The 21224-nt window shown below is 32.4% G+C and overlaps 1 protein-coding gene across 1 annotated transcript; it reads right to left on the bottom strand.

The window, feature by feature from the left end:
- Window positions 1-8899: 8899 nt before the first annotated feature.
- On the bottom strand, window positions 8900-9380 carry LOC111901635 (uncharacterized). The gene is made up of 2 exons (XM_023897519.1): window positions 9095-9380; window positions 8900-9030 (listed from the first exon to the last, which is right to left on the bottom strand). The coding sequence occupies exons 1-2, from the start codon at window positions 9378-9380 to the stop codon at window positions 8900-8902; spliced, it is 417 nt and encodes a 138-aa protein (XP_023753287.1).
- Between the last annotated feature and the right edge of the window lie 11844 nt (window positions 9381-21224).

The following is a 21224-nucleotide window of genomic DNA, read 5'->3' as shown; positions in this document are numbered from 1 at the left end:
ACTATACCTTCTTCTACCACGGGTTCTTGTGGGTGGTGGAAGGAATACAAAGAAGAATATTTTTTTGGGATCATTACATATCTTAATCATATGGGGTTAGACTAAAGGTTGGGATGGTTTTTTGCCAATGGTAAAATGGTGTAACATAAGCTTTTATAATTTTTGTCATACTTTGCCTATGAATAGGGTGTGATGTTTTTTTTTTTTTATCAAAGGTAGTGAAATTTATGTTAAAAAGAAAAAAAAAAAAACAAAATTACAATAACCAATCAGGAAATAAAAAAGAGTTTACTATTGAGATTTGCCATCGGTGGAAGTTCACCATTGAGATTTACCATCAGCAAAAAGAATTGTTAGGGTTTGGTGTTCACCATCGGCAAAAAGACAAAAGTGCACATAGGCTTTTGACGATGGTAGAACTCTCCCACACTGTTTAGTCTTTAAAGGTGTAATCTTAATTTGAGTTTGGATTTAGTTGTTTTTTATGAAAAAGTTTATGGAAATGAAACTAAGCTGAAGACAAGATACAAATGGTTGAAGAATAACGAAGAAAAAATATTAAAATGTAGTTAAAGTTATGTACATGGTACATGATGAGATTTAACATACAAATTTGACAATGTTTAAAATAAGGACTAAATCGTTACGAATAAAAAGTTTTTGACTAAAATTATAAGGAGTTAAACTTTGAGCTAAACCTATAGTTTAAGCAATAGTTTAGGGATCAATTTTGTAGTTTACAAATTGAAAAACAAAATATGGTTGTCCCTAAGCATATTATATTATAAAGATTAAGGTTTTCATTCTCATAAACCAATAACAGATTCCTAATAACGATAACAATTTTCTGCTTTATTAAAATTATAATTAAGCTGATTGCATGTTGCTGAAGTATCTTTTTCATTATTTTATTTTAAGATTTAATCCGTTTCCTTTATTCCTTAAAAACATGGATTAAACATAGAAAAGTTAGCGTTTTAACTTGTTATATATCGAGTCAACCATGATTAAATGTTCACATAATTAAATAAAAATATTATTCTATATCATATTAATATTTAATAAGACAAATGTGTGATTAAATACTCAAGAAACATTAAGAAAAATAAATATTTAAAAAAAAGTGAAAATATACATCAAAAATTTCAAAAAGTCATCACTTTATGTAGTAACAACTTAGTAAACGTTAAAGACAAGCATTTTATTTATATAAAAAAATATTGAATCAAATAAAAAAATGATAAATTGGATCATCTGATCAGTTCAGGACAATCCATTTTAGGATCATCGTGGAAGATAAATCTCAAAAACACTAGTGATACTTTAGGCATCTCAACCATTAGGTTTTCATAGCGAATGAAAAATTTGAGTGCTTTGACAATTTGTTAAGGTCAATTGTTTTAGTTTATATAAATCGATTCTTTAACCAAGATAAGGCCTTGGCCAGCAAAGATAATATTTTAAAATATTTAATTATTTTATATAAAAAAGGTATTTCTAAATTATTCAAGACATATGTATTAGGGAAAAAAGTTTCATGTCATGATTGTTGATGGTAGCAACTTTAATTTATAATATTCATTAAGAACAAAAGCATTCATGTACCATCTTATGATCATATTTTACAATAATTATAAAAATTCAGTTAGAAAATATTGAAACGAAACGCTATAGAGAGTAGCATATTCATGACAATAATTGTTAAATTGAATCCAACAAAAACTAGAAATAATAATAATAATAATTTGATTTATAAGTCTACTCTTAAAAAAATAAAAATAAAAAAATAGCGGGTTATAACTTAGTCAAACTTTTTTTTTTAAATATCAAATAGGTGTGATAGACATCACAAATGGTCGTCAAACGTCACTTAGACATGTGGTATGGTGGTGAATCATTGGAAAATAAAGATTTTCTTCCATGATTCCAGGGTAGCCATATGATAATTTATTTATTTTTATCATTTTATATTTGACTTCATTATTTGTTTTATTTATAGCTGTTTCTGTTTTCAACTGTCCTTTTTAGTTTAGTTTTTTTTTTCTTTCTTTTTAAATTGACTTGATTATTTGTTTCATTTCTGGTTGTTTCTGTTTTCAACCGTCCATTCTAGTTTTCTTAATTAATAGTAGTTCGTTTTTCTTTGTAGTTTAGTATATGTGTTTTTTAAACCACAATACATACAATTTTTAATCTATTTCTAAATTATATTATTATTTTAGACGGACATAAATCATCAAACCAATTAGATGAAAATACTATATCAACACAATATACTATTCTACTATAGGCTATTTGGTGTTAATATTTATATTGATTGTATTAAAAAGTAAAGTATTTTAGTTGTTTTATTTTAGCTAGCGTATTAATAATAGCATAGATAAGACCAACCAATATGACTATCTACCCTAATAAATGAAAATGACTTTGTCACATGTCCTTCTCTCATAAAATTAGCTACATGTCATTTTGTCATAATTTAAGATATATTTATTTTCCACTTGTCATTACTTTAATTTTCATTTTAAATATATTATTAATTTATTTTCCATAAATTAAACCTACCATAATGACTATTAATTTCAAATTTTAAATTTTCAATTTCAAATAAATTTACAGTTCAAACCTTTGTGTTTATCATTTTGTTATAATTAACCCGTTTAGTACACACTAAACACATAATTTTAATTTATTTATTTTTTGCATGTTTTTTTTTCTCATAATTTTCATTTATTTCAATTTCAAATTCAAATAAAATTTCTATTTAATCGTTAACATTTTGTTTTAATCAACCCGTATAATATATGAGTCTCACAACTAGTATTGCACTATATAGTACGCGTCAGGTGTCACTGCAATGGTGTGTTAATTAGACCTGGCAATGGGGCGGGTTTGGAGCGAATCGACCTTGATCCAAACCCTTTTAACAAATTTCAAAATCCGATCCAAACCCGCTCCATAACCCGCATGGTTTTAAATAATCAAACCCATACTCTTATCCACCGAATCAGCAGATATCCAAACCCGCCCCGTAACCCGTAAGTTTTTTGAATAATCAAACACATTTTACTTAAATCATAAAATCACATTTATTAAATAAAACTAAGTTTTGATTTAGAAAACACATTATGTACTCGAAGACTTTCTATTGGAATTAAAATCATTATTTTAGTTACTTCCAATTGGTTTTTGATCGTCGATTGCATTGATAGAGAATAGTAATTACAAACTTTCTTCTGGTTGATAAATTACCTTATTGATGTATAAATGAAATTGGTGATTACATGATGAAATATAAATGAAATGAAATCATGACTCTTGGGAGAAGACTGAAAGTCTAGAAGTTGAGTCCACGAGTCCTATGTAAAAACAATTTAGTCTTTTGCCTTTTCTCTTTGGACTTCTGATTGAAATTTAATGTAAACTTTAGGTAATATAAAATATAAATTTATATTTCCAAAAATTATATGGGGCGGGTTATAAACGTAGCGGATCGGTGATGATCCATACCCGACCCTTTTAATAAAAGGGTTAGCGGGTACGGGTCGTTAACGGGTAAACGGATCAAAAACTATGCTCCAAACTCATATAATAGTTAAGGGTTTGGATCGGATAAGGGTCAAAACCCGCTCCATTGCCAGGCCTAGTGTTAATGTCATGCAGTTTGGTGTGGAGAAAATTGTGAGAACCCTGCAAATGAAAATCCACCGCACCTCACCATCTTTCTTTGTAGTCATTGAAATATATATATATATATATATATATATATATATATATATATATATATATATATATATCGAAAAGTTAATAGAATTAGAGACTTCATCAGTTTAGTGATTGTTTTATTGAATTTTAATAGCAATATCAATATGTGGTTAAGTGTATTGAATGTTCTTTGTATGTTCTCATTTAATTGGTATGTAAATGAGTATGTATGACCATTATTTTGCAAATGCTAACAATAACTGAGTATGCAAGACCATTATTTAAGGATTTTATTATTATTATTATTATTATTATTATTATTATTATTACTTTGAGATTGTTAGTTGGAAACCAAAGGGTTTCTAGTCCGGCTGTACTAGGTGTTGTCCTCCCCTTCTGAGGTTGAGAGTTCAAGTCTCGTAAGGAATATAGGTGGAATTATGAGTACTTTTAAAAGTATATTAAATTTGTCGTTGAGAGAGAGAGAGAGAGAGAGAGAGAGAGAGAGAGAGATTGTTAGTTGTAAATAAGGTGCATAAAAATCCAAAGGTATTTATTTGAAGGAGTGATATTTGGTTAATACTATTCAATGTATTTGATTTGTTTTTTTTCGCTTATGGATTTTTTTGTTTGATTACTTGATTGGTGTAATAATGTTATCATAATAATCTTTGTTAAGCAACACTTTGTTTATGGATTTTTTTTGTTTGATTGGTTGATTGGTATAATAATGTTATCAAAGTAATCTTTGTTAAGTAAACAATTTGGCTAAATATATATTTATGTATTTATGTTCGGCCAAAAAGTTAGACATAAGTTGGCCAAATAATGATGTATAAGTTATGCTTCAGTTTTTGTTTTTTTGTATTTATCTATATTTTATGTTTTATGTTTTCGTTTTTTAGTTTAATCTTGACCTCCTGATCAAATCGTGGGGATAATAGTGTGTAGGATTAGGGTTTAACTATTCTTTATATTCATATATGTAATTTCCATTTGAGTAATCAAGCATTCTATTATCATTTAAGGTTATGATATTTTTCAAAGCGTGACTTAAACAATAATTTATATATATGTTTTATTTATTAGATAATATACTTATATATTTTATAATATTATTCACTTATAGGGAACAACTTAAACACGTACAGAAAAAATTAATAACTATAAATTTATATAAATTAGGACCAAAAGGTTTAAAAAGAAATGGGGCAAAATAGGGAATAACCTGCTTTGTAGGGAATCACAATTGGTAATTTTGTCAATTATAACAATCTTATAATTGTTTGATCTTAAATTAAGTGCGAAATTTAATTCTTCGATTTGTAATTCATTGTTATTCACATTAATGAATCACGTGCAGGAGTTAAAATTGGTACGAGCTTCGTTCGAATGGTTTCTGGGTATATTTTCATATCTAAGTTTAATATATATCAAGTTGACATGTTTTCTAAAAAACTACCACACTTTTATTATTTAGTACTAATACAGTTATATATAAATAAAACTAAGTTCGATGTTCACTAAATCGATTTTACATCTCCATATATATAGTGAAACTCCCATTGCTCGAGAGTTGATCAGTATTACTTGGTATCTAGGCCCGGCCCAAGCACAATGCTTGAGCGAGATGGGCTAAGGCCCATGGCAGTGATTATAAAGGGACATAAGTTTTGTCAAGTAACTAATCTTACATATACTAGTCTACTAATAAATGAAAATAATTGTGTCACGTGTCAATCTCTAATTAGTTTTGACACTTGTCATTTTATGATACTTTTTAAATAAATAATATCCATGTGCCAATTTATGAGTTTTTTTTTTTCATTTTTAAAATTAAAAAACCACATAATACTTATATATGTAAACTATCAAATGTAATAAATATTATACTAAATTACAATTAATACGTTTCTTATTTCAAAATTTCATTCTTTATATCAAAATTTTATTTTTAAAAATACTTATTATTTACATTTTAATATATATATTTATAATTAACCCGTGTAATACACGGGTTTTACACCTAGTGATATTATATACTAGTACTAGACGAATGTCCGCGCGTTGCGTGAGATACAAAAAAATATTTTATATTAAAAATAACTAAATCATTGTTATTAACAATTAAATAATAATTTCATAAAAATATAAAAAATGATTTTTAGTATTGTTATTATATTGAACTATATTATAAGAGATAAGATTGGAATTTGAAGTTATTTTACATATACAAAGTTATATGATTAAAATAGAAAAAAAAATAATTTTTAAAAATAAATAAATCGTTATTGTTATCTATTAAATAATAATTTCATATTAAATTAAAATATTTATATTAAATATTATCATTATGTCAAAATACGATAATAGAGACATCTTTTTATCTATCTTAAATTTTATCATTGTGTACAACATATGATAATAGAGACAACTTTTTATCTTAAATAGTAAAAAAAAATGTTTTGTATCATAAATATTACCATGATTGTGTAGAACATATGATAATAGTGACGTCTTTTATAAGGTTAAAATTTTAAATTGTATTACGGTTGTAAAACTTGGCTAACACAACCAAATACTCGGCATGTTACTTAAACTCGGCCTCCAATGGAAGCGAGTTTGCCTAACTCAGTCAGAAGACACACAGATCCTTATTAAACTCGATCCAAATCTAAAAGATACGGTCCAAAATCAATTTCGAAATTCTGAAATTTATTCGGTCACTTGTCGACAAAGACAATCTCACCAAAGAATACACTCAACGTCCTACAAAGTTAGATGCAAGGAAGATATCATGGGTTAGTCCCTTTAAAATATTTCACAATCTTTCCTATTTATCGAGGAGAATACATTCTCTTGTTTACTCTCACGGTCAATGTGGGATGAAGACATTTTAATTAAACTAATTTCTTTATTTGCCAATAATTTCATTTTGTTAAATAAAATATTAAATACTAAAAATAAAACGTTATCCAAAAAATTTATTGTTCAATAGTTTCATTTTTCAGTAATCTCGTAAGTTGCTATAAAAAATCAAGTTTTGATTGAATAACTTTTTGTTAAATCCTAAAATCATAAATTCAGTTAGGTATTTAATATAAAAAGTTTGTTCATATGTATTTTCATGATTCAAAATGTCATTATAAAATGATTTCATTTATAAAATATAATCGAGTATATATTTCGTACTTTTGAATCAAAACGTTTTTTCAAACAATTATAATTTTATGTTTAGGCAGATTATTTTATATTTATATAACATTATGTAACTTATAATATTATTATAAACAATTTGAATAATCATGAGAGTTTCAATGTATGTGGTGAAGGGAAAATGCTTCATTTATCGGTCCAAATTGATCAAACTCAGACCGATTCAACTTAATATACTAAACTACATAACATTTTTTCTATTGAAACCCGGTTTGTATATATTTTGTGTTTTTGAATCAAATTTATTTTTCAGATAATTATAATTTTATGTTTAGGTAACTTATTTATAATATTATTATAAACAATTTGAAAAATCATGAGAGTTTCAAATGTATGTGCTGAAAAGAAAATGCTTCCTTTATCGGTCCAAATTGATCAAACTCAAACCGATTCAACTCAATATACCAAACTACATAACGGTTTTTCAACTGAAACTCTGTTTGAACCTAAAAAAATCTTGTTCAAAACCATTTTCGGGATTCTAAAGCTTAAATGGACAGTTGCCAATAAAGACAATCTCACCAAAGAATACCCTCAACATCCTAAAAAGGTAAGCATAAAGGAAGTTCTCATGGTTTGGTCCCTTTGAAACATTTCACAACCTTTCCTATTTATAGAAGAGGAAACATTCTCTTTTTTACTCTCACCATCGATGTGGGACGAAGACATTGTAATAAAACACGTTTTTTTGTTAATAAAACATTATTCAACTTATTTAGTAAAACATCATTTCTCTAGTTTACCTTTTTTTTATTGTTCAATAGTTTCATTTTTCTATAATCTCGTAAGTTGCTATCCAAAAAAGTAAGTTCTTATTGAATAACTTTTTGTTGAATTCTAAAATTATAAATTCAATTAGGTACTTAATATAGAAAACTTGTTTATATGTATTTTCAAGATTCAAAAGTTCATTATAAAAAGAATTCATTTATAAAATATAATCTGCGTATATATTTCGTGCTTTTGATCAAATCGAATTTTCAAACAATTATAATTTTATTTTTAGGTAAATGTTTTTTTATATTTATATAACATTATGTAACTTTTTTAAAATATCATTGGAAACAATTTGAAAAATCATGGGAGTTTCAAATGTATGTAGTGAAAGGAAAATGCTTCTTTTATGGTCCAAATAGATCAAACTCGGACCGATTCAACTAAATATACCAAACTACATATTTTTTCTAGTGAAACCCGGTTTGTATATATTTCGTGCTTTTGATTCAAAGTGATTTCTCAAACAGTCATAATTTTAGGTTTAGGTAGATGCTTTTTTATATTTATATAAACTTATGTAACTTATTTATAATATTATTAGAAATAATTTGAAAAATCATGGGAGTTTCAAATGTTTGTTATGAAAGGAAAATGATTCCTTTATCGGCCCAAATTGATCCAGCTCCGGTTCAACTCAATATACCCAACTACATAATATTTTTTCTAACTGAAACACGTTTTAAACCTGAAAAAATTCGGTTCAAAACCATTTTTGGAATTCTAAAAGTTAACTGGACACTTGCCAATATAGACAATCTCACCAAATAATACCTTCAAAATCATACAAAGGTAGGCATGAGAAAGTTCTCATGGTTTGGTCCCTTTGAAACATTTCACAACCTTTCATATTTATAGAAAATGAAACATTCTCTTGTTTACTCTCACCATCGATGTGGGATGAATACATTGTAATAAAACACCCTTTCTTGTTTATATAACATTATTTAACTTATTTATAATATTATTGTACAGAAATTGGAAAGTCATGGGAGTTTCAAATGAATGTGGTGAAAGGAAGTTAAAGAAGGGGGTTTCAAATGCATGAGATTCAAGAAAAAATGCTAGCTTTATAAGTATGTATGATGTATGGTATCACTAGTTTATAATTATAGGAATCAAGAATCATGGTTATAAAATTAATTAAATTTTTATAGTTATATAATTTTTTTGTAAAACTTTGGCTCGACCTTGCCATTTAGATTCACTCAATGTAGTCCGGGCGTTCCAAGTTGTCAACCTCCATGTCTTTCTCTTGGAAACCTTCATAAAAGACCTTTAACCTATGACCATTAACTTTGAACACTTTTCCAGTTTTGTTACTCCTAATCTCAACTGCACCATGATCAAATACATTAGTAACAATGAACGATCCCACCCCCCCGGGACCATAACTTACTGGAAAACCATTTAAGTCGAGAGTCATAGAGTAATACCTTTTGACCAATCTTAAAGGTCTTACGGGAGGGGTACTTATCATGGAATGCTTTGGTCTTGTCTTTGTAGATGCGTGAACTCTCGAATGCTTCATTTCTTATTTCCTCCAACTCTTGAATCTCTAACTTTCGGTGAACACCCACTTCATCCATCTTCATGTTTAGCTTTTTGACAGCCCAGAAAGTTTTGTGCTCTAGTTCAACAGGGAGATGACAGGCTTTACCAAACACAAGTCTATAAGGTGACATCCTAATTGGAGTTTTATATGCAGTTCGGTATGCCCAAAGAGCATCTTCTAGTCTCTAACTCCAATCTTTGCGGTTTATGCTCACTATTTTCTCAAGTATGGACTTGATTTCTCTATTTGACACTTCAGCTTGTCCATTTGTTTGTGAGTGATAAGTTGTGGACACCTGATGTTGGACTCCATACTTCTTGAGAATTGATCCAAAAGTTTTGTTGTAGAAGTATGTGCCTCTGTCACTGATCAAAGCTTTTGGAGTTCCAAACCTACATAAGATGTTAGTCTTGACAAAATCTACAATAGCTTTAGCATCATCAGTTCTTGTTGCCTTTGCCTCTACCCATTTGGAAACATAATCAACAGGCAAAAGAATGTATAAGTTCCCAAAGGATGAAAGAAAAGGATCCACAAAATCAATACCCCATATATCAAATATTTCACAAACCAAGATGGGGGTCAAAGGCATTTTATTTTGGGAACTCAAAGAGCCAGTCATTTGACATCTCTCACAACTTTTACAAAAAGTGTAAGAGTCATGAAAGAATCAAGGCCGATAAAATCCACAGTCTAAAATTTTCCTGGCAATTCTTTGAGGACCAAAATGCCCTCTCAAGCATAACTATGACAAAAGTTGAGGGTAGATTGTACCTCATGTTTTTCAACACATCTTCTTATTACCTGATCTGCACAATGTTTCCAAAGGTATGGCTCATCCCAAATTTACCTTCTCTCATCTTTCTTGATCTTATCTCTCTATGACCTCGTGAGATCGGGTGGGAACTTTCTCGTGACCATGAAGTTGCATATATCCGCACACCAAGGTGGTGTTTGGATAGCAAACAAGTGCTCGTCTGGGAACATGCCATGGATGGGAGTTGCATCTTCGGGTTGAACTATTCTGCTAAAATGATCGGCGACTAGGTTCTCCTTCCCGCTTTTATCTTTGATCTCAATATCAAACTCTTGCAAAAGCAACATCCACCGTATTAATCCCAGTTTCGAATCTTTCTTGGTAAGTAAGTGCTTTATGGTTGCATGGTCCGAAATATATGATCACTTTAGTTCCAAGGAGGTATTGTTGGAACTTCTCTAGTGCAAACACAATAGCAAGCAACTCTTTTTATGTTGTGGTATAATTACTCTGTGCACTATCAAGGGTCTTTGATGCATAGCAGATGACATGATGTGCTCGAACCATCTTTTGACCCAATGTCGCCCCAACAGTCATGTTGCTCGCGTCACACATGATCTCAAACAGGAGATCCCAATTAGGTGGTTGGATGATAGGAGCGGAGGTGAGTAAATCCTTCAAACGATCAAAATCTTCCTTGCATGGTTGGGTGAACTCAAATTCAACATATTTTTGGAGTAATTGACACATCGACACCGTGATCTTTGAAAAATCTTTGATGAACCGCCGATAGAAACCTGCATGACCAAGAAATGAACAAACTTCCCTAACATTTGTCGAGTAAGGAAGACTTTTGATAACATCTATCTTGGCTTTGTCAATTTCCAAGCCTTTTTGGGACACAATATAACCTAAGATCAATCCTTTGTCCACCATAAAATGACATTTTTCATAGTTAAGCACAAGATCTGTGTCAATACACCTTTGCAGAATTTTTGTTAGATTACTCAAACATTCATCAAAGGAGTTTCCATAGACGCTGAAATTATCCATGAAGACTTCAATGATGTTTTCAACAAATTCAGAAAAAATGCTCACCATGCATCTCTGAAATGTCGCGGGTGCATTGCATAGACCAAAAGGCATACGCCTATAAGCAAATGTGCCAAAGGGACAAGTGAAGGTGGTTTTCTCTTGGTCTTCCAGGGCTACCGGAATTTGATGCAAACCCGAGAAACCATCCAAGCAACAGTAATGAGATTTACCGTCCAATCTCTCTAACATTTGGTCAATAAATGACAAGGGAAAATGTTCTTTTCTCGTTGAGGCATTCAACTTTCTATAGTCAATACAAACCCTCCACCCATTTTGCACACGGGTTGGCACCAAATCTCCTTCGAAATTCGTGACAATTGTGATCCCTACTTTTTTCGGGACTACCTGAACAGGGCTCATCCATTTATTATCTGAGATAGGGTAGATCATACCTGCATTAAAAAGCTTCATGATTTCTTTCTTTACCACCTCCATCATGGGTGGATTCAATCTTCTTTGTGCTTCTCGGGTTGGTTTGAAGTCTTCCTTTATGAGAATCTTATGCATGCACAAGGAAGGGCTCAACCCTTTTATGTCAGCAATTGTCCACCCAATAGACTTCCTATACTTTTTCAACAAAGTCACCAACTCATCTTCTTTTGCAATGGACAACTTGTTGGAGATAATGACAGACAAAGTCTTCTCTTCTCCAAGGTATGCATACTTCAAATGATGTGACAAAGCCTTCAATTCTAGTTTAGGTGCCTGCATAATGGAAGGAAGAAGTTTTGTGTTAGAAATGGGCAATTTCACATTGCTATTATCATACCTCATTTTCTTCCTTTCTTCCATGAACTCCATAATTTTCCAGCAACTTTTCATCTAACTTGAAATTTTATGCAATCTCTTTGACTGAATTGTTATCAAAATTTCTGCTCAAAACTAACTCCAACAAATCATGGTTAGTCAAATCAAAACGCTTTTCAGTCAAAGGATAGATTATATCAACAAAATTTATGCAATGAACATCACTTGGGTACCGCATTGCTTCATAGATATTAAAGTTGATGACCTCCCCCATGGAATTCCATGGACCGTGTACTATTGTAGACATAAATTTTTGTTCTTGCTGTTTTTAAGAATGGTTTACCTAAAAGTATGGAACTCGGGGATGGGTGGTCATCATCTCCCATATCAAGCACATAAAAATTTGTAGGAAAGACAAGCTCAATAACTTGCACTAAAACATCCTCTAATACACCTTTTGGGTGTACTATAGAATGATCTACAAGTTGGATGATCACCTCGGTTTTTGTTAAAGTGCCTATGCCAATAGATTTATAAACAAAATTGTTGGATTAGTGTCTAAGTCCATAACTATTTTGGTGTGTACTTGACCCGATTATGAGCATGGTCCTTTTGGGTTGCCTTCACCGTAGCAATATGTTGGATGATTTAAGGAGAGAAAGGTTTAAATATGATTTATTAATATATTATGAGAATAATATATTAAAGGAGAAATCATATTGTTTAATTAATATTAGTCAATAATTAATTGATAATTAATTTTGTGGCTAAAAGAGATTAATTAAATTTAGGGGACTGGACTGCAATTATTGGATAATTGAGTTATTGGGCTAAGGAATGCTAAAGGAACAAGGGGTGAACGAAATTATGATGGAAGCCCATCATATTTTCGTCCATGGCCTTATCCAGAAGGTTCCATGGATTGCTTAGAGTTTAAGCTGTCCATTAGGGTTTTGACTGAAACCCTAGCAGCCCACACAAGTATATAAAGGACCCCTTAGGCTCCAAAAACGTGGACAACTGATTCTCTAGGGTTTCTAGTCGTTTTTGGGCAGCCTCTCTTCTTCTCCTTTTCATCCAAGTTGCATAAGGTGTTTGTGACTCCATTAGAGGTGCAGTACTTGAGGCACTAAGCTTTTGAAGCCAATACAAGCAAGGAATTGATTGTTATTGCTATATAACAATAAAAGGTAATTTCCTAAACCCTAATTCAGTTTATAATATGTTAGATCTAAGTCTATTAGTCTTGGATTCAAAGCATGTACAATAGAGAAACCTAGATCCAAGCATTAGGGTTTGTATGAGCACATAGGATTGTTCTTATGCATAAAACCCATCAGTGGTATCAGAGCCTTGATTGGTTTCAGTTGTATCTGATGCTTAACCACTTTATTTGATGAAAATCGATTTTTGGCCTCTGCCCGACCTGACTCGGCGAGTCAGTGGATGAACTCGGCGAGTCTGTCCCTGACTCGGCGAGTCCAGGGGTCAGACAGAGGGAATTCCGGGTTTTTGCTGCTGTTTTGACTTGGATTTGATACCTAATTCGTTTTTTGAAGTTAAAATCCGATTTTTATCTTAAATTAGTGATTATCCTTGCCAAAACAATAGATAATTTCAAATCTTTTAAATGTTGGTTGTTTATATGATAAATATGGATTATTTCAAATTATTTGGTAATTATCTAGTGACTAAAAATAAGATTAGGTCAAATATAGATAATTGTAAAATTAATTGTTTAATTTGAATTATTTGTTGTTTGATCCCTAATGTTTTGAAATGTTTCAAATACTTGCCCTCAAGTTTTGGAATTTAAAATTTGATTAAAAGTTTAATTTTTGAAATGTTAAATTCTAAAACCCTAGTATTTTGAAAAGTTCAAATCACACCCTTATGGTTTTATTAATTACTTAAAGTGTATAATTAAAAGTGATTTAATAAACCCATAAAGTTTTGGTTTACATTTAATTAAATTAAAAGTATAATTTTACTAAATTAAACCACCTAGTATTTTAAAAGTGTAAAATACACCCTATACTATATATAACATTAAAAGTCTAATATTATATATATGTATGAGTAAACAGTCAGTCTTACCGTTAGTAGGCCTCATTCACGAAGCTGGTCTATAAGGGGTGTTTAAGGAAATTGCCTATAAAATGACGATTGAATGGGTATCCACTCTTACCCACCGCACTCTTGACTAGTGGAGGGTCGTTAGCCGAACGGGTAGGATAGGACAGAAACCTTCCATTATAAGTATAATGAAGTACAAAGTAACTAAATGCTTTTTCAAATTCCCAAATCATAGTTACTTTAGGCAAAATGTGAAATTGTATGCTAACCCATGGAATTACACTTCATACCCTTGTCAAACGTTAGTGGAGCGTGTGTGGTTAACCGGCACACTAATTTGGGGATGACATTGGTGGCGAAGGGTGGCTCGATGCTTATCATAGATCAATGGAGTGTGTGTGGCTATCCGGCACATTGATTAGGTGATTGTAGCATTGGGTGCACCACGTGATTCATATGGTTATTCACACCTTGTTTGTGATCCTCGGCATCCCAGTCACAAATAGTAGGGCATAGTCGAGATTAAACATGCCATTGAAAAGTTCAATGAATCTCAAAAGATCTAGGAGTTTCAATTCATTTAAAACTTAATCTTCCTTTTCGTTTTTCATGGTGGAAATTGGTAAATCGTCATTTACCTACCTTCAGATATTCTGCAACTAGATTACGGCATCCCTCTTCTAGGTTGTAGAGTATTGTGTTGGATCCTAGCTTGATGTTTCATTTGGGTGTTACATCAAGAATTCTAATCAACTTAACTTGAATTTTCTCCCGTTTTGTAGATGTCTACATCTTACAATGGCCTTCCCAAATCCTTTGGAACAAGCTTTCCAAATGAAGATGACGTTCCGAGATACGATCAAGGAAATGAGAGTCGTGCTTCACTTCCTCCACCTCCTCCAATTATTCTACCTGACCCACAAGTTCAAAGGCTTGAAAAGTTCAAGCTCACTCAAGCCCTTTTGGCAAGTAAACACGAAGATGGGAAACCTGTGTGTACACACGTCTTAGAGATAAAGTCACACATTGATAGGTTAAGCATGTTGGGTGTCGAGATTTCAAGTGAGTTGGCTGTTGATTGGGTTCTTCAGTCACTTCCTGAATCATATAGTGAGTTTGTTAGAGAGTACTATATGATGGACCACGACGTGACCCTAATTGATCTCACATATTTGCTTATAGCTGCTGAATCAGCAATGATTTGGCGTGCTGGTCAAGCAAATTTGTCTAGTGAATCAAACTCCCAAACTTCAATGGACACTGGCAACATTGGAATTCCAGAAAGAACTAAGTCTGTGATTGTCCGATGTGTTGTGCCAAAGGAGTCAATTTGCTTTTATTGCCAAGAGAAGGGGCATTGGAGACGAAGCTGCCCTAACTACCTGAGAGATCTAAGAGATGGGAGAGTCAAGACGTATGGCTCTGCTTCAGGTAAAATCCATTATCTAACTCTTTTGAGTTCCTATTCTAGATTCTTAATACATGATGTGATAAGATTACATTTTGATGTAGGATCGAAGAAAAGAGAGGAAGCTTGAGGGAAGAAGTGAGCTGAATCTAGTCATAAAGAAATGGATTTCGATCGCATTACTTGAAGAATGGATTCTTGAGCTACTACTTGGAGTTAGAATAGATTGTTAAGAAATATGTAATAACATTGTTTTTCAATTGAATTGCATTGTAAGGACAAATTTTTTCCTCAATAAAATGAATTTTAACTTTATCTTATTTATTTATCCTTGCATTGGCATGTATGAAAAATTGATGTTTGAATGTTTCTATTATTAGCAATAATGGATTTGATTCTTAATTGTATTATTTGTGGACATATCAAAAGTTTACCAAATAGGGAGAGTTTCTCATCACCCAAGTTTCAATTGGACAAAAACTTGGAATCATGCAATGTGTATTGTATGATGAATGAAAAACTTTCACATTTGGGAAACTTAGATTAATTCTTTGACAAAGTGTCAATTGAAGGACTAGGAGATCAAGTACACTAGGTTGTGCGTTGATTAAGTCCACCACAAGAGTGACAAAGATATTCGTCATGATTTACTAAAGTTTAGTAAATATGATTATACTTATAAGATTAAGTGTAATTATGAGTTGATTGAAAAAGTTTCAATGAATAGTAGAACGAATAAAGAAGAATCAAATAGGCAGAAAGATAAAAGTTTCTCTATTCTAAGAAGAAGGGAGAGTATCTTTTATTGTGTTTTATGATAAGTCTTAATGATTAAGAACCATGTCTCAATTGATCCTCTAAGTGAGTCTTAGTGCAATTGCATGTCTAAGAAGAGGAATCAAGAATTGTAGAAATGGTTAAATCAAGAAGTCAATCATACTTCATTCCAATATCAAGTCTTAGAGTCAAGATTGTGACATTGAGTGAAAAGTCTTAAGTAGGTTTATAACACTCATCAAATGTGGAATTTAGAAAAAGGTTTCCTTATTCTTGCACATTAGAAATTGGTAAGTTGTGCTGTCTTGGATAAGACAAAGACCAATTAGGACCAATTATGTGAAGTGTTTTGTCTTGATAAGAACTACACTAACTCTTGAATATTTGCTTTGTCAAGAAATGTTTCTTGACAAGAGAATCTTATATGTCAAAGAGTCAGTAGGAGTCTTAAATGTCTTGAAAGGTTTCAAGAATAAATCAAGAATAAACCTTATAGATCATCACTAGCACACGACTTGAGGTTTACAACCTATCGTGTTGACATTATTTTGTTTCTTTGTCATTCCAATTGAGTTAATTGTGTATGTGAGTTCTATGAGTTCTCACTTGAATGCATACTAGAGCCTTAGTCGGTGGAAAGTACATTGATATGTAAGGACAAGTTACTAAACTACTTGGAAGATATGGTGGGCACTCGTGTTACCATAAGGCAAGAAATCAAGATTAAGAAAATTCAGTCCATATGAGTTTGGATTTGTCGCAAACCTTGGTTTTGGCAAATTCACATGGATAGGAACTCATACACCATAAAATCTAAGTGTCATAAGATTCCCTCCTTCATGAAAATGACTGTGAGGAAATGCTTTCACTAAGAGAGATCTTAAGAAGATAGCAATTGTGAAAATTGTATTCTCAAATTCGATTATGGTTACGACATCCCTTTCCATAGTTCGAATTGTGAGATTTGGCAGTTAGTTTGAACATTTGGAACTTAGTAACATAAGTTATGAATTGTTTAAACACACATATGAGTTATCTAAGGAAAATGTGTATAAGTTTAAGAAGCTTAGATAAAAGCTTATCAAAGCTTCTGGTATTAGAAATATGAATCTCAGAAATTCAATAGGCATTGTTTTCTGGGAGTTCATTTGTTTTCTGGATACATGTCAAAGCTAGTGGGAGCATAAGTGTTATGCTTATATGATAATAATCATCATGATAGTGGGAGCATAAGTGTTATGATTATTATGGCAAGTATTGCAAGTTAGTAATATTAGTTATAGAAAAACAAAGATTCAATTTGCAAAGTTGCATGGGTTGAAAAGTTGTTTTGATATAATTAAGGGAGAGAATATTATACTTCGTTTCAAAATATAAAGCTTAGATTGAGAAATTTTAATAGTTTCAGTCAAAGGATACATTGTGAGTTCTTAAAATTCGATTATGATTACGACATCCCTCTTCATAGTTCGAATTATGAGCACATGACACATAAAATATTATGGCAAAAGATTGGTAAAGTATCATATCTTTATGTGAGACATTATGCATCGTGTCCCATACACTTCGGGTATAGGATCGATTGCAAATGCTATAATAATTTACCATTCTAAAATTTTTTCAAATGTCTAGCACATTAAGAGGGAAAAAGGACTAGAATGGGTTTTGACTAAAATTATTAAACAACTATCAAAGGACGATCCAAGTTCGCTGAGGATTGTTCGCTTGTGAGTAGTTGGAAGTATGGTATTGGATGGACCATATCGACATTATTATGAATAGATAAGATTCTATTAAGAATGAGTTGTCATATGGCAAATGTGGAAATGTTTCCATATTGGGAGTTGGATATTGAGAATCTATGTCTAAATTAGAAACTTTTATGCAAGAAGGATGTTCAAAGGAATGTACTTTGAATGTGAGACTTCACGTCTATAGAATTGTCTTGTAACAATTTAAGATAGAGTACTTTGTAATTTCATTGGCCAAGTCTTGGTGACTTTTGTGCTATGACTTTATGAAAGGATCGTTGCGTAAAATGTTAGAATCTAGCATATTCTAGTAGTGGCGAGAACCTTGTGTTCTTACGCTAACAATGGGGATTAAGGAATTGTGAAATGGGCATCATTAAAAAGGTTTTTCAATTAATCTATTTCACAAAGCATGGGCCATAGGAAACAAAGTGTGCATGCTTAGAACATGGGACAATTGTTGTTGTAATTCAAGTAATAAGTTGATTTTCTGAAACAGTAAACGATAATAATGAGTAATCAATATGGTGGATAAACAGAAGTGTTTTATTTACTCTCACAAGTTTGAGGCCATATAGGATTAAGTATTATTGTTATGTTTCAATTTGCATGTTTTGACTTCTAGAATAACTAGGTTATTCAAACATCCACAGTCGGTTATACGTTGGGAGTAGGTGTGAATAAAGACTGTCATGAATCTGTCTGTAGATTGTCTGAAGTGTTTAGACATGGCACAAGTTTGCTGCAGAGTTCATGAGTGCTTTGATAAGATTAGAGTATTGGATTAAACCCTCGCTCACTTAGATCACTTCATGGTTTTATCACGAGTGATTAGTGAGACGATAATATTGTATATTCTTGAAACCGAGACGTGTGAGTTGTTATTTGTTGGTCGGTTGCACATTGATAATAAGTAAACGCACCAGTAACTTAGTGTTATAAAACTTATTGTTGTGTGTGATTCGATCAGTAAATGCAAGCGAGCATTTGAGTTGAAGTTTATCCATTCCTTTTATCCAAAGTGGGATAAAAGCGATATCATTAGGCCTCTCGATGATTTAGTGATGACACCTAAGCGCTTGGCCAAGCCGGGACTAAGTTGATGTGTTCAATTGTAGTCTGTTGTCAGTCGTCATGAATCGGAAGTCGGGAAATAGTATAGAGAGAATGATTGAAATTCTTGTCTTATGTCTATACGATATCTTGAGAATGGAGGAATATATGATCCCTTATCTAGAGGACACGCTATCTGATAAGATCAGAGTTGACAACGGCTTTTGAAAGCTACGATTGTTGATCAGGTTCTGAAGTCATACGGAAAATAGTTATTAGACTTATCCAAGTGGGAGACTGTTGGATTAGTGTCTAAGTCCATAACTATTTTGGTATGTACTTGACCCGATTATGAGCATGGTCCTTTTGGGTTGCCTTCACCGTGTCTAAGTCCATAACTATTTTGGTATGTACTTGACCCGATTATGAGCATGGTCCTTTTGGGTTGCCTTCACCGTAGCAATATGTTGGATGATTTAAGGAGAGAAAGGTTTAAATATGATTTATTAATATATTATGAGAATAATATATTAAAGGAGAAATCATATTGTTTAATTAATATTAGTCAATAATTAATTGATAATTAATTTTGTGGCTAAAAGAGATTAATTAAATTTAGGGGACTGGACTGCAATTATTGGATAATTGAGTTATTGGGCTAAGGAATGCTAAAGGAACAAGGGGTGAACGAAATTATGATGGAAGCCCATCATATTTTCGTCCATGGCCTTATCCAGAAGGTTCCATGGGCTGCTTAGAGTTTAAGCTGTCCATTAGGGTTTTGACTGAAACCCTAGCAGCCCACACAAGTATATAAAGGACCCCTTAGGCTCCAAAAACGTGGACAACTGATTCTCTAGGGTTTCTAGTCGTTTTTGGGCAGCCTCTCTTCTTCTCCTTTTCATCCAAGTTGCATAAGGTGTTTGTGACTCCATTAGAGGTGCAGCACTTGAGGCACTAAGCTTTTGAAGCCAATACAAGCAAGGAATTGATTGTTATTGCTATATAACAATCAAAGGTAATTTCCTAAACCCTAATTCAGTTTATAATATGTTAGATCTAAGTCTATTAGTCTTGGATTCAAAGCATGTACAATAGAGAAACCTAGATCCAAGCATTAGGGTTTGTATGAGCACATAGGATTGTTCTTATGCATAAAACCCATCAAAAATATGGTAAAACATTGATTGAAGCTCATAAATCTAGCATAGCACGGGGGACATAAAGGTTTCCCAATTTGCAAGGAACGGTGAAAACACCCAGATCCTTGCACTTTGGGGGCATCATTTTTCTACAAAACTGCAGAAACATTTTCACTTACTTTCAATGTCTCATTACCTCACAACTTCTTTTTAGATGTGCAAAGTTCCTTAAGGAACTTAGCGTATCTAGGTACCTGTTTGATGGCGTCCAAAAGAGGGATGTTGACTTCAACTTTCTGGAACACTTTCATGATTTCACTATCTTCTCTCTCTTTTTTGTTGTTGCTCAATCTTGATGGAAAAGGTGGTGGTGTGATCTTTGCTTCTTTCTCTTCCGGCTTCTTTTCCTCCACCATTTTTTCTTTCTTTTCATCCTTGTTTGGTGGTTCTTCTATCACCAACTCCTCTTCTTCTTCTTCGTGTATCTTCGGGCCATCATATTTCTTTCCACTCCTCAAGTTAATTGCACAAGCATTGTGATTTGGGTTCTTTTTAGTTTGAGGAGGTAGCTTTCCTTGATTCTCCATTTTGCTCACCGACTGAGCAAGTTGTGTCATTTGGTGCTCAAGATTCTTGATGCATGCCTTGGTTTCTTGTTGAAAACTTTGAGTGCTAGTGGCAAGGCTTTTGACTATGTCTTCTAAGGACATGCTTGAGGACCCGACTTATTGAGGAGGAGGTTGTGGTTACCTCGGTTGGTAATTTTGTTGTGAGAATGGAGGCCTTGCTTGGTAATGGGGTGGTGGTCTTTGTTGATAGCCCATGTTTTGGTTGTTGTTCCACCCTTGATTGCCTCGGGGCTGATCATAAGTTCTTTGATTGTGCCGTGAATAGCCTCCCATAACATTTGCTTCTTCATATTCTTATTCTTGCAATTTAGGACACATATCAGTCGGGGTCCCACTTGAGTGCAAATGCCACAAGGACGAGGTGTGGATTGAACACCTTTGTCCTTAGCAAGCATCATTACCACCTTAGTCAACTCGGATAGTTGAGCTTCAATTTGATGAGTGTGCACCTCTTTTACACCTCGGGGTGCATCCATGTACCAATCTTCATCTTGACTAGTATGCTTTGAATCCTCCGCCATGTTTTTTATAAGATCCTG

Source organism: Lactuca sativa, chromosome 9, assembly GCF_002870075.4.
Source record: "Lactuca sativa cultivar Salinas chromosome 9, Lsat_Salinas_v11, whole genome shotgun sequence".
NCBI lineage: Eukaryota > Viridiplantae > Streptophyta > Magnoliopsida > Asterales > Asteraceae > Lactuca > Lactuca sativa.
This window is presented reverse-complemented; position numbering and strand designations above follow the sequence as displayed.